Below are 14,923 nucleotides of genomic sequence, written 5' to 3'. Positions count from 1 at the left end.
GCTGCTGGAAGGCCATATGTGTGGCAGCAGGATTTGGCTCCTTGTCATACCTCCAGAAAGAGAGAGAAGTAGTTGTCAGAGAATTTCTACAGCTTCATTAGGCCTAGTTTTTTCTGGCCTCCTTATTACCCCGATTGTAATCCCATGGATTACTGTGTGGGGGAGCATGGTTGAAAACGACCCCAACCACTCTGCCAGCAACACCAAGGCCAAGCTGGTGGCCAAGATCAAGGAAGTGTTTGAAGAGCTTCCCAGGGACGCAGTAAAGAATGCAAGCACCCGGTTCTGGAGCTAGGCTGTGGTGGAAGCTGAGGCTGGCTATTTCAAGTAAACTGTTATCTCCCTGCTATAATATGTGCCAGTGGAGGCACAATGGCCCAGTAGTTAGGGCAGCGGACTCGCGGTCATAGGATCTCAGTTTCGATTCCCAGACCGGGCGTTGTGAGTGTTTATTGAGCCAAAACACCTAAAGCTCCACGAGGAGATGGTGGCGAACCCTGCTGTACTCTTTCACCACAACTTTCTCTCACTCTTACTTCCTGTTTCTGTTGTGCCTGTAATTCAAAGGGTCAGCCTTGTCACACTGTGTCACGCTGAATATCCCCGAGAACTACGTTAAGGGTACACGTGTCTGTGGAGTGCTCAGCCACTTGCACATTAATTTCACAAGCAGGCTGTTCCGTTGATCGGATCGACTGGAACCCTCGACGTCGTAAACGACGGAGTGCCAACACACACAACACACACAATATGTGCCTCCATATTTAACAAGTACTTATCTTCCCAGTCAATGACAGCACCTGAACCAAGATGTCAACCACATTCATTTCTTTTATCAAGAAAGATATCTTGTTTTGCTGGATTGTGCTACTTGTCCTATCTTAGTGATGAAGTGCACATCTTAATTTCTGTGAAGACTTAAACTTTATAAATCCTTTTCTAACAGTATGTATGGCATTCAACTTACTTGCCACAACTTTATTGGTAGGAATAGCTTCTAATGTGAGAAGTTTATCATTTAGAAATGAAGGAAGTTGGGATTTCCTCCAAAAACAAGCTGACATGGGCTATATCCATAAATATTGTAGAGGGCATTTCTGGCACTTATGGTTCATGTTAAAGCTATTTCAAAACTACAGCCAGTATGTTCGATTTTTTTCTTTACCACTTCTCCCAAAACACCGTTATGCCATTCAGAAGTGATTTACACAAGAATTAAAAGGAAAATGATCAAAATTGAAGATAAGAAATATATTTATTCAATGTACACAACTGTGAATTTTCTTACAAAATGTATATTCATCTGTTGTTCTTTTCATAATGAGACTTCATTGCTATTAAATTATGGGATGTGAAATTCTCTGGCTTAAATTTATGATTCCTTTTTCTCTGGCAAGTTACCAGGAAGTACAAAGATGCTAATAATAGGAATGTAAGAATTTCAAATAGTCCAGTGAGATAAAAAGCAAAGTCATAACTCTGTGTAATATCTGTGATTTTACCTATAAAAAAAAAAAACAACAGTGAAATAATAACAGATAAGGTTATTTAGAATGAAAGCTGGTTAAGTTGCTACAGTTACTCTAGTTTGATATAATATTTTACACCATCAAGCTATACAAATTTGAAACCAAACAATTGTCAAGGAAAAGATCAAGGCTACATGTAAATTTAGACTCCCTTCAGTCATAAATGGCCATGGGATTGCACCTAGAAAGTTCCCCTCCAAGGCAAAAATCTGGGCAAGGTCGTTTATGGAAGACCAGCAGTTGCCCATGCATATCAGCCTCACCTTTCCATGCCACTGATGTTATCCAAGGGGAAGGCAAAAGCCAATACAACTTGGCACCGGTGACATCGCAACTCATTTCTACAGCTGAAAGAACTGGAGCAATATGAAATAAAGTGTCTTGCTCAAGAACACAACATACAACTCGATCCAAGAATCAAACTCACATCCTCAAGATTATGAGTCCAACACTCTAACCACTGAGCCATGTAAACTTCACATCTAAATATATGTAACTATATTCAGTTACATTGTTTCATCACTTTCTATGTTGTATGTTACCTGTGTTTATCTTCTGTATTCAGTTGTGATGCTATCTTCAGTCAAACATTTATATATGTTCTATAAAATTTCAAAATAATTAGCTATCAACATCTCAGTGTTAGCTATAACCTAAATAAATCACCAGCCAGAAAGCAGTTGAATCCGGTTGTAGTGACAGATGCATTGTTAACATTATAGTAGTCTGGATACCATTGGTGACATCCAGACTACAGTGGAGAAGGCAAACCACTGGATTTGGTTATAAAGAGATGATGAGCAATGGTTAGAAGAAATTTGAGGAAAATCTAATAACCAGTTGATCTAGCAGGCAGGGCTTCATTTCAGTGAGTGGGACTGGTGCACAATGATGCCATTGAGAGGAAGGCCCCAAAATGGCGTGCATTCTCTCCTGATGACCCCATAAACTTGCTAGCATCCAGTATGCAGAGCTTTCAATTGGTAGCACTTACATCTGCAAGTTGTTTGCAAATAAAAAAAAAAAATGATTGACAAGGCAGCAAGCAAGGAAAATCGTTAGCACACCAGGTGAAATACTTAGCAACATTTCATTTATCTTTACATTCTGAGTTCAAATTCCACCTAGGGTGATTTTGCCTTTCATCCTTTCTGGATTGATAAATTAAGTACAAGTTGAACACTGGGGTTCATTTAATCAACTTAACCCTCCCCTAAAATTGCTGGCCTTGTGCCAAAATTTGAAACCAATATAACTGACAAAGGCAGTGAGCTGGTTGAATTGTTACTGTGCTGGAATAACTGTTTAGGTAGTTTTTCCTAATTTATTTTCTGAATTCCAATACTGCTGGTTTTGATAGTGCCCTTCATCCTTTTGGGGTCAATAAAGTAAGTACCAGTTGAACTCTGGGGTCAACGTAATCAACATACCACCTCTCACAAAATTGCTGTCTTGTACCAGAATTTGAAACCAATATTATGATTCACAAAGCCTGGATCAGGCATGTCACACTTACCTACAATAGTTGCAGCTGGTACTGTACATATTCCATTCACAGTGAAAGTAAAGCCAATAGCTATTGGATAAGCTTCAATACCGACAACTTTTTTGAAGACCAGGGGACGTATTGTGGCTACCATTCCACGAGAAAATCCATTCAAGACTGCCAGGAAAACTAATGGTGAATAAGTATCACACATGGGAGCAAAAACGAAGAATATTCCACCAACACCACAAACAATATAAAATATGAGAATGAGTACTGGTGTTAAGTCGAATAAGAGGCTTAAGAAACCAAAGACAAGTCTACTTGCCATGCTTGAAATACTTACAAAAGTAATTAGTGTAATAGCCTCTAACATTGGATGACCCTTTCCAACCCAAAAATCAACAATAAGGAGCAAAACAAGGGAACCACAACATGTATTTATTGATGCAGCAGTTGATAGTATCAAGAAACATTTGTTTTTCAATAATTTCATATCAAATATTTTTAGTCGTTCAACCTTCGCATCAGATTTTGGTTTTCTATCAACTTTTGATAACAATCCTGAAAAACACATGTTCAAACTGAAGCCAGAAAGAATCATCAATGCTCCTCGCCAAGAGTAGATATTTAAGAGCATATCTACTAAAAATGGTACACATAAAGTTCCAAATGGAGAACATATTGTCAGTGTAATGGATAGAATATAAACATTTTGGTGGAATAATTTCTCCAGGGCTGCATAACTGACAATATTGTTGATGGCTGCTCCAGAACCTGAAATAGAATATAAAGGAAGATGATTGTATTAAAGATATTGTAGATTTGATACAGAAGCACACGGCCTGTAGATTACCCAATGAGGGAAAGGCTGTGTATGTGTGTGTGTGTACGATACTGTATTGATACTTATGTAGAAATGTTCATGTGTATTCTTACCTGCATTTGTATGTATGTAGGAACATGTTGTTGGCACTCCGTCGCTTATGACGTCAAGGGTTCCAGTTGATCTGATCAACGGAACAGCCTGCTCGTGAAATTAACATGCAAGTAGCTGAGCACACTTAACGTAGTTCTCGGGGATATTCAGCGTGACACAGTGTGACAAGGCTGACCCTTTGAATTACAGGCACAACAGAAACAGGAAGTAAGAGTGAGAGAAAGTTGTGGTGAAAGAGTACAGCAGGGTTCGCCACCATCCCGTGCCGGAGCCTCGTGGAGCACTAGGTGTTTTCGCTCAATAAACACTCACAACGCCCAGTCTGGGAATTGAAACCGCAATCCTATGACCGCGAGTCTGCTGCCCTAACCACTGGGCCATTGCACCTCCACAAAACATATTATATAACCTAAGTATTGTAATTGGCTCCATTTGGGAGCAGCATGCAGTATGACCAAATAATCCAGACCCCAGCCGATCCACCTTTCACAAACTGGCAACTCTGACAGTAAAAGTGAGCTGTCAACCATACTACAAATCGATAATGCTGGACGTTCAACATTTGAAATTGAGTATCACTGCACATCCACAAATTGGTGACCAGACTGCTAGAAAAAGCAGCTAACCACCAAATTTTTCAAATTTTATATGACACGAGGCAGCCAACAGCAGTTACGTTACAGGAGGTAAATCATTCACCGATACCTGCAGATGGCAAAATGTCCATGATGCTATATTTGAATTTACGAAGAGAATTCATGTGGATTTTTTTAATAGCTGATCTTCCTTGCATCACTATGATCTTGTCAACTGATGGAATAGAAAAACTAGTTGACTCATTGATCAACTTAAAGGTACGAGTGTAAAACCTGATGCAGTCGGTTCTCTGGGTTTTTTTAAACCTCTTTGTCATTAGTATAATTGTATTGTACTATCCTCAATACAATTGAGGATAGTATTGAGGACAATACTATTCTCAATACTATGAGGAAAGTATTGTCATTACTAATACTATCCTCATTAGTAATGAGGCTATACTAATGAGGATAGTATCGCCTCATTACTATACTATCCTGCAAACATTTCAGGGTACAACTTGCACAATCTTTTGTGTGAGGAATCTTTTGCAATAGGTAACGCACTACATTGTCATGAATCATCCTCCTGTTTCCACTCAACCGAGGCGATAAGCCCCAGTCAAATTGAAAATTGCGAAGGACAAATTCAGCCACAAGTTGGTGCTTGGAATAATTCAACCATCATGAAGTAATTGGGCTTCTCTGTTCTTGGGACGGAAGAAAATTGATGATGATTGGTATCCTTGTGAAGATTATAGGAAGTTAAATGCTAGAATTGTTCTTCACATTCATGATTTCTCAGTTTCTCTACAAGCTTGTACTATCTTTTCAAGGATTGGCTTTGATTTGTAAGTATAATCAGATTCCGACTGAACCTGCAGATTCTCAAAATTGCTGTTAGTACTTTAGGAGGATGAGTAGTATAGTTCTGGCCCTTGGTTCCAAATGAGTCAGGTATAACAGCGGAAGAAATACAAGAACAAAAGTTGTAATTTACTGCCACACTTTATTCAACCGTTAAATGAAAAGTGCTGCAAAAGGTTGGTACATCTTGAATGATACTACCAGAGGAAAATATCGATTGATCCTTCTCCGAGCATACACGAATTAGGAAAGATTCAGGTAGAAGAAGACTGGAAGAGGCTAGCCATTACATGACGCACTATTGGGGAAAGGTGTAGCTTTCAACGGTTGACTGTGGACCTGGGCAAATGGCTATATGAAGTTGCAGAAGTTGCAGAAGTGCTGAATGCGGTGTTTATGGAAAGGGGGTCTATAGACGAGCTATTGATGGACAACAGTGCAGTTTTTCGCTCAGAGCAGCTGAGAGAGATGCTCGAAAGGTGGAGCACAAGACGCTTCTTCAGAGTTGCATATAGGCCAGGTGGAAACAGGATTGTGGAATGGCACCACCGTATGATTAAAGCCATGGCTGAGAGGGGATGAATCTCCCTTATGGAGGCAGTTTTCTGGTAGAACATGTCTCCAGGGTAGGGCAAGCCGAAGAGTCGGTTCCGCACAAGGTCATATTCTGGCACAAATGGAGACACCTGAGCATGGTGCCACAGCAGCTAGAGGTAGAAGGATTACATCTGTGCAGGCTGGAGATGAAGTGTGGTTGAAGCCCCAGACGCTTGGTGCACAATGCAGTGGGAAAAAGGAAAGGTGACCGCGATTAGTACTCCAAATAGTGTATCAGTGGATGGAATGCTGTGTCATGTCCTGGTATTCGATGGGTGATTAGCTCTTCTGATGACAAAGAGGAGGGAGAAGCCGGCTCTGTGACCCTACACAGATCTCAAAGGAACGTCACATCTCCCCAGGTGGATGGACGATTACGAAACAAAACAGAAGAGCAGTGATCCTTAGATCAGTGGGGCGTGCAATGGAAAGGAGAGGGAGGGATGGTACAGGAAGACCAGAAGGGAAGAGATGATGTCACGTCGACGTGCGAGAAGGAAAGTTTCCCTCTTTGTCATGTTGTCATCAATAGAGGCCAGATGTGGCGAAGAGAGGCCATGACGACACATGTTAACACTTGAACAAATTTGCAGGCGGTACCTGATTGCAAGTCGAGGTAAGAAGGACTATATTTCCGTGCCTTTAATCCACACTTGTGGTTTTTTCTTGTAACTGCCAGGGTTTCGAATGCTGAGTACTGTGCAAGCCATATTGAAGTTCTAGCCAATGTCTAACTGAATAAATAAAATAGTCTTTATTAGTATTCCAACTATAATTTGTTGAACTTACCAAATAAGATTCCAAGTGAGAAAAACAGAAACCATATGTTTGGTGTAAAGCTACTTGCAAACAAACCAATTGAACACAAAGCGCTGGCAAGGATAAATGACCACCCAACACCAATTTTTCTGTACAACATTCCTGCAAATATTCCTGCAAATGAAAATTGAAAAGTTAAGGAAAATTTTGCTAAATACTGATGAAATAGAATAAGATAATTATTATATTCTGTTAATATGAAAAAAAAAGAAGGAATTTTCTAGAATAATTAGTACTTGAAGGAGAATTAATATTTTTGTTTTTGATCTTTAATATCTTCACATATTTTCCTAACTCTGATCTATTTCTTTTTTTCAAATGTATAAGGATGTGATATGTTTGGGTTTCTCAGAAACGGTTCCAAATGACAAGGTGAGAGGGCAAAGGTTATTGACCAAAGTATTAGTTCATTTTATTTGTTTTTTTTTCTTTTTTGTTGGAAAAACCAATTGCTATTAATTTTTGAATACTTACCTCCACAACCTAAAGTTGCACTACACGCTGATGTTATCATGGCTGTTTCAGATTTTGTAGTGTTAAATTCTCTGATAAAGTAGATGTATAAAATACCGAGTGAATAAGCAATGCCAAAACCCAAAATATTGTTGTATAATAAAGAAACATAAGCCAGATATTTGATGAAAGTGGAACATTTACTAGGTGTATGATCTTCCGGTGTGCACTTCACTGCCCTGGAAATAGAGAAGAAAAACTGTAGTAGTAGTAGTAGTAGTAGTAGTAGTAGTAGTAGTAGTAACAGCAGAAGCAGCAACAGTAATTGCAGCAGAAGCTCTAGCAAGAGCAGAGGTAACAGCACAGTACTAATAAAAATGTACTTTTATAATTTCAGTAGTCTTATGTATATTGCGTGCCTTCACAGTAAAACCAAACTCAGCTCTGTGCATACGCTATATTTTATTTCTGGTTTTATATTCTTCAATTATATTGAAGTATTCCACTTAATGCATGTGCATAGGTTAATATTGTGGTACTCAAGATTATATATATATATATATATATACATATATATATATAGCAATATAAAAATATACAAGGTGTAAAGATACTGAAGATTCAGTATACACCACGTGGCAAAATTATGAGTTGAAAATATGTGTAAAAAAATATAAAAAGTGGAAGAGAAATGCCTTTGTTGCATATAGTTTAATATCTTTTTAAAATATATACATATTATATGGATGTCATATATATATATTTATTTATTTATTTATTTATTTATGGGTTTCAGCCAAGTGGCTGCGAACAGAAAAGGAGGAATTTCAATTATCCTCACAGTTGTAATATATATAAGAAATTAAAAAAGGAAAATACGCACACTTTACATAGTTTTAATATAATTTTTAATATTTCAACCGGTTTCACTTTCGCTATTCATGATGTTATGGTTTACTTATTTGAATATGTATTTTTTTTAAGAAGAAATTTTTGTCCATGTTGTGTGTGATGATATTTACGAGTGAATGACTTCACAAGTAGAAACACCCTTGCTGAAATACATCAAAAGCTTCATTAGAGACGATTTAGACATGCTAGAACACCTACCAAAAACAATTGATGAAGTAGCAATATTGGTTACCCAAGATGTTATCAATCTTTACACCAAAATCCCGCATTACTATGGAATAGAAGCAATCAAATTCTGGTTGGATATGAGATCACTATGTCGCGCACATATGGCTGTGATATATGTGCCTGGTGTACCCTTATCAGATGAGTAGTCATGATGGGTATACTGGGCTTCATATATTTTACCCCAGTGTCACTTTGATGGCATACACTGCTCTCTCACTCAATGTTGTTGGCACTCCGTTGCTTACGACGTCGAGGGTTCCAGTTGATCCGATCAACGGAACAGCCTGCTCGTGAAATTAACGTGCAAGTGGCTGAGCACTCCACAGACACGTGTACCCTTAACGTAGTTCTCAGGGATATTCAGCGTGACACAGTGTGACAAGGCTGGCTCTTTGAATTACAGGTACAACAGAAACAGGCAGAAAGAGTGAGACAAAGTTGTGGTGAAAGAGTACAACAGGGTTCGCCACCATCCCCTGCCGGAGCTTCGTGGAGCTTTAGGTGTTTTCGCTCAATAAACACTCACAATGTCCAGTCTGGGAATTGAAACCGCGTTCCTATGACCATGAGTCCGCTGCCCTAACCACCTCACTCAATAATGATAATAATAATAATGATAATAATAATCAGTGTGACCATCAGATTAGATGTTGGCAACTTGGCATTGTTGTGGTGAACAAAAACGATAAAACATGCCTGATAATCGACATAGCACGTCCCGATGGCAACAGGATCAAAGAGGAAAAGGAAGAAAAAGTGATGATTTGAAGTGGGAAATGCACAGGATGTGGGCACTGAAGTGAGTGGACGCCTTGGCACACTGTCACGCTGAATATCCCCGAGAACTACCTTAAGGGTACACATGTCTGTGGAGTGCTCAGCCACTTGCACGTTAATTTCACGAGCCGGCTGTTCCGTTGATCGGATCAACTGGAACCCTTGACGTTGTAAGCGACGGAGTGCCAACAACAACAACAACAACAATGGTGGTTAATAGCAGTTTATGTTATCTGCTAAATTGGGCGCATTTGAAAATGAAAGTTTAATATAGTGTTTATTAAATACCTTCCTTTATTTACTGGGGGCAGGGAAATTACTCTGTAGTACCTTAATTCTTTTTTTTTTTTTTTTAGCTATTTGCGAAACGAAATTTATTGTATAAGGAGAATTTATACAAGATTTCCCTCTTACGTAACCGACGGTTACTGATCAATGGTCAAGTACTGTCCCTGCTGCTGACGTTATTGTTGGTTTGCCTGTAATGTTTTACTCAAGTTTTAGTGCGTCGGTCTTGTTCAGAAGCCAAATTAGAGTTTACTATTTGAGTACCTAAACGTATTAGAGGATTTGGATATATTTAAAGCATTATGCATTTGCATTTTTCCTAGATTTATAATAGTTATTGTGGCCAGTTAAGTTTTTAGATAAAAACTTATAGATCTCAGTATTAGAAGTAATTAAGTTACTGTTCACTGAACTTACCTTAACCTCAATGTTTTTATAATGGATATTTAGATGAGATATAAAATATCCCCCTTTTCATCTTGCATATTATTCAGATGCTTTTAAAGTGACTTCGAATGTCTGTTACTTATTTTAACCAAAATGGGAGTTATTTGAGTTGGGAATAAATAAAAAAAAATCTTTATAGCCAGCTCTACATAAAGATCATTAGTAGTTAATTTTGAAATTATGGTGGAAACTCCTTTAATCATATAATTTATTATACTTCTAGGATGATTTAAAAATATATTCAGTTACTTAAAATTTTTTGTTTGGTGAATGGAAAGGAAAGGACCGGTCAATATTCAACTACAAAGTAACATCAAGAAATTTGCTTCTTTAAGGTTGTTTTCAATAGAAATTCGCATTAAAAAAAATTCTTGATATCGCCCTAATTCTTTCAGCATCTATCCTACTTGAGTCGCGCATCAAGAAAATTGTATTGTACCTAAATAGACCATCCGAGAGATTTGGTAAGTGCCCATATAGGCAATGCAAACTACAAATTCCAACCAAGTCGGTTACTTGCACTGAGTCATTTGATCCCATTGCTATGTGGATGTTATTTACTCTTTTCCTAGTCAGCAGTTTGAAATCAAATTCAATTACTGTACGCCTAATGCTAAGAACTGTAGTGGTTTGTGCAGGTATAGCGTGGATTTGATCTTCAATAGCCAAATTTCACATAACAGTTCAATAGCACTTTTCTCACGGTAAAACAATAGTTTTTCTGTGAGTGACAGCAGTTACATTTGCCAGATGCCTTCGCTAAGCAGAATAATGTCTTTGCCACTTGACCCTTCTAACCTCTTCTGGGCCACCAAAAGCTAGAATAGAGATAACAGACCGCCAATGAAATCTATTGTTCTCAATAATATGTTTCTCCTTCTAACTAGTTTGGATAATTATAAATACTAAAACACCATAGGAAAAAGTCAGTGAGCAGAAAGGAGATGATGCAGAGGCGACCACAGGCAGAATCCAGTAACTGAGAAGGCTTATAGTGAGAATGTCAACTATGATTCAGTGTCTTATCACAACACCATTGCTGTTTAGATGTCAGGCACAATGAAGGTATCATTTTATCGACTTCCTACACTTAACATCCACTCTATCTTCCTCTAATTCCTAGTTAGGCAGCTAACAGTTTGACCAAACATAAACAGCAACAACATACAAGAAAAGATAACTCTATTGTTTTCATATGATACAGACACCTGTCCATCGTGGTATGGCATATATTAAAGTAACAGTAAATAAATATTTCTTTACAACTTCAATCACTGTTCTTCTTCCATCCTGCACACTGGCAACCAACACCTTAACAACAACCGTTACAGAACTATGTCTATTTTTCTACGTCTGTTTCTGCAAGGATGGCAACTTGCGTCCTCCTCCCTTTCAGCTTCACAAATCATTTTGATTCTCTCAGCCTTTTCTCTTCATTACTTAGTGACAGTGTAAAAAATTGCATTGATTTTGCTGCTATCTCAACAAAAGACTTTCTGAACGTAGTGTTTTCCTCTCACCACTTTGTTTCTCGTCTTCATTATTTATCTTGTTCTTATTTTCTTTCTTGTTATTGCTTATATAGCCATTGTTTTGTTGTTGTTGTCATCGTTGCAGCTGATATCGCTGCTATTGTGATTGATGTTGTTGTTACTGATGCTGATGCCACCGCTACCTCTATTGTTGTCACTGCTGTAGTTACATTGGTGCTTATGTGGTGGCACCTCACACATACCTACGTGTCCATGTCACACAAGCTGGTAGAGCAGGCTCTTCAAAGACTCCACATCCCCTGGAAAACCACTGACCTCATTCTGCTTTTCCAACCTAACCACCGACGACTCGCGCCAACCACTTTGCTAATACCTTGACTACAGTATTAAACTGTGCATTTAGCAGAGTTATAGGCCAGGAATTGTCTGTAATATCTCTTTTATCAGCAGATTTAACATGCATTATTTTGAATTTTTCCCTTCTACCTGCCAATAGCAGTGAATGTTTGCCAAGAAAATGCCAAATAAATCTAATATATAATCATAAAACTCATCTGGCAGAGCATTCAAACCAGGCAATTTGTCTCTTGCGCACTCGCTCAGTACCTCCCATATGTTAGTTGTTATCGGTCATTTGCAGTGCCTACCTAGACGGCATACCACGGCTCTTGCTATAAGCTGCTGAGAGCTGCGGTAAGCCATTGAGGTAAGTACTAAAGACCATGACCGTCTCTGACCTATCACTTATTCCAAACAGTTGAGCAAAATTCTAATAGAACGCTGCACATATTTGCTTGAAACCATCTTCATCAAACAGCTTTCATTTCTTCTAATTTTAGCGCACAAATTCTAACTCTGGAAATTCAACCTTTGTATTTCGTGTTAAAGAAATGGCTGAGGGCCATTCTTGATGCTCGGATGCTGGCCACGATGCTTTTCTTATCATCTTTTCTAGCCCACTCATTAACTCACTCTCTAATCTATTTCTCTCTATCACTATCTTTTTGCTAAGTGATATTGGCTCATATTTCCTGCTTCGAGGTGCTTATTGTTGATGATTGCCCCCATCAAATGCTGCTTGACTAGTTTGTTAATCTGGTTTCTATAGACTTTGCGCATTCAACATCCAGTAACTGGGCCCTAGTCTATAAGTTCTATCTGTGCAGACCACAAATTTGTGGCCTGTGTAGCTGACTTCTTTAAAATGTGGATATTCAGTGGCATCTCTTTTCTAATATGACAAATACTCTAAGTATAATCTGGATGACCTATTTTGGTCGTTCCAAGTCCACTCTGGTGCATTCAGGAAATCTAGTCAGTATATGTCAGACAGTTAGAAGCATTTGAGCAGGTTTTCAAGGTTTTTGCACCTCCTTCTCATATGGGTTAACCCATATGGTAACAATCCCATTGTGCGTCTAAATCAAATCTCCAGCTAGTAAAGTCGGATGCTTTCAGGAACATTTCTTGTCATCGTCTTACCCCAGTGGGTGCATAGACGACTACAACTCTAAAGGTACTGACTTTAAAACCATTCTTATCCAATACCACCGACTTACTACGTGGATTTATGAAGATCGTCTGTACCACTTAACCTAATTCTTTCTGGAAAAGCACTGCTGCTCCTCCACCCATTCCCGTCAAACCTCAAGATGAGTACGCTTTCTAGAAGTAAAAAGTGAAGCTGTATGTGTTACACAAATGTTGGTTTCTGTAATGGCTACCACATCTATGTCAAGTCATCTGAGGTCATTGAGGAAGTAACCTTAATTCCAAGATGAGCCCAGATCACAAGACAATACAATGTGGGCTTACACAAAAAAGATGTAAGCAAAAGAAATAACAAAAAGAGAAAACCCAGAAAAGTTCAAAGTAAAATCCCCTAAAGTGAGGAAACCTCCGAGGGATACTCATGGAAACCCCATAAAACCATAGTGACTCTGACCACTAGGGAAAATGCCCTCTCTCTGTCCTCTGACCTACAGGTACATGCTCAGTGCAGGCCACTCACTTGGACCATGCTCATTTTTCTCATTCACCTTTCAACTAATTAGCTGAGAGGTAGGTAGCACTTCCCTCTCAACCTTCATTTTCTTTTTCAAATAAAACTTGAAGAAGTTGGTGTGAGTTTGGTCGAAGATGGTGGTACCTGTCTCCAGCTGTTTCAGTCTCGTCTACCACAACAACCTCTTTCACCAGACACACCAGACAGACAAAACATGCATGCCCTTTCTGGTCAAAGGAAGGCAGTGAAACAATCTTTACAAAGGACTCAGTTGAAACTCAGCTGTATATACCGATATAACATTTTTGAGCTTTCAGACACTGGAGTCTATGCCAGCATTATGAAAGAGCTCTAGGAAAGACAAATGTGTGTGGGTTTTTGGGTAGCTGTCAACCATGTTTGATGTGGATTATTTTTATTGGTTACCAGATAACAGTGTGATGTATGTAGTTTGACGGTTACCGATATGCAACTACTGTAATCAATTATAAAATACTTAAAACCACTAATAAATTAAGATAAAAACGAAAATACTAATTACCTTACAGGTTGATCGGGTGTAACATTGATATCTGATTCTCGATTTGTGCACTCATCATCTTCACAAAATCCGGGATTCACACCTTTCTGGGGACATATCTCTGTAATAGCTTCTGTGAGATTTCTCTTCCCTTCTGATTTAGCATTTAGTAAGTTTACTTGGATAATAATTTCGTTATCGTTGGCCATTTTCGATCTAAAGATCTATGGCCTGTTTTTCTATGTGAGTGACTGTATGTATGTTTTGTATGTACGTATGGGGATCGGTGTCCTACCACTGATGGTCTCATTGAAGAAATAAACACATTTCCTATTCTTGTGTTTATATATCCAAGAAGCACCCCACCACCAAATTGTTCTTATGAAAAAAGGAAAATTTTAATGATATTCAAAAGCGTGCTGAAATGAGGCAACACTTGAGTAAATAATTCTCAGGTTACAAGATTAAGGCCCTTGAAACAACTAGCAACTTATTTCATCACAACACTATCAGCTAATACTCACGATTCATCAATTCAACAACAGAACTCTAAAGCTAATTTATTTCATATTGTTTTTCTTATCTACTATTTTCCCTTTTTTTATCATACTTTTCTCTGAAATCTGATGCTTACTTATTCGAAGCAGTCTAGTTCCAGATATAAAACCAGTATTGTCTAGTTGGTTTCACTTAAGGTATGTAGATAACAAGGTCAGAAATCATACAGTAGACATTTCTAAGGCGAGAAGCTTTTACAAGATTTTTTTTAACGAACTGGAAGATGTTCACCACACTTCATTAGACACAATGTTTAACTGCTTTCGACTACCCTTACTAGACATAAATATTGCATGACAACCTTTTGTTAAAATATATTAATCATTCATAAATAATATGCTTCAGTTAATGGGTAAAAGGAACATAAGCATCCACCTTTCTTTAGAAGTTCCTTAACGTTTTCCCTTTTCTGTTTTCTTGAATGTTATT

General features: G+C 38.3%; 1 protein-coding gene across 1 annotated transcript; it reads right to left on the bottom strand.

The window, feature by feature from the left end:
• Window positions 1-1,236: 1,236 nt before the first annotated feature.
• On the bottom strand, window positions 1,237-14,328 carry LOC106883760 (monocarboxylate transporter 14). Its single transcript, XM_014934878.2, has 5 exons — window positions 13,958-14,328; window positions 7,288-7,505; window positions 6,784-6,927; window positions 3,046-3,792; window positions 1,237-1,502 (listed from the first exon to the last, which is right to left on the bottom strand). The coding sequence occupies exons 1-5, from the start codon at window positions 14,143-14,145 to the stop codon at window positions 1,300-1,302; spliced, it is 1,500 nt and encodes a 499-aa protein (XP_014790364.1). The 5' UTR covers window positions 14,146-14,328; the 3' UTR covers window positions 1,237-1,299.
• Window positions 14,329-14,923: the final 595 nt, after the last annotated feature.

The sequence above is a fragment of the Octopus bimaculoides genome, chromosome 23, assembly GCF_001194135.2.
Source record: "Octopus bimaculoides isolate UCB-OBI-ISO-001 chromosome 23, ASM119413v2, whole genome shotgun sequence".
NCBI classification, from domain to species: Eukaryota; Metazoa; Mollusca; class Cephalopoda; order Octopoda; family Octopodidae; genus Octopus; species Octopus bimaculoides.
The sequence above is the reverse complement of the archived record's forward strand: the minus strand, read 5'-3'. Positions and strand labels throughout refer to the sequence as shown.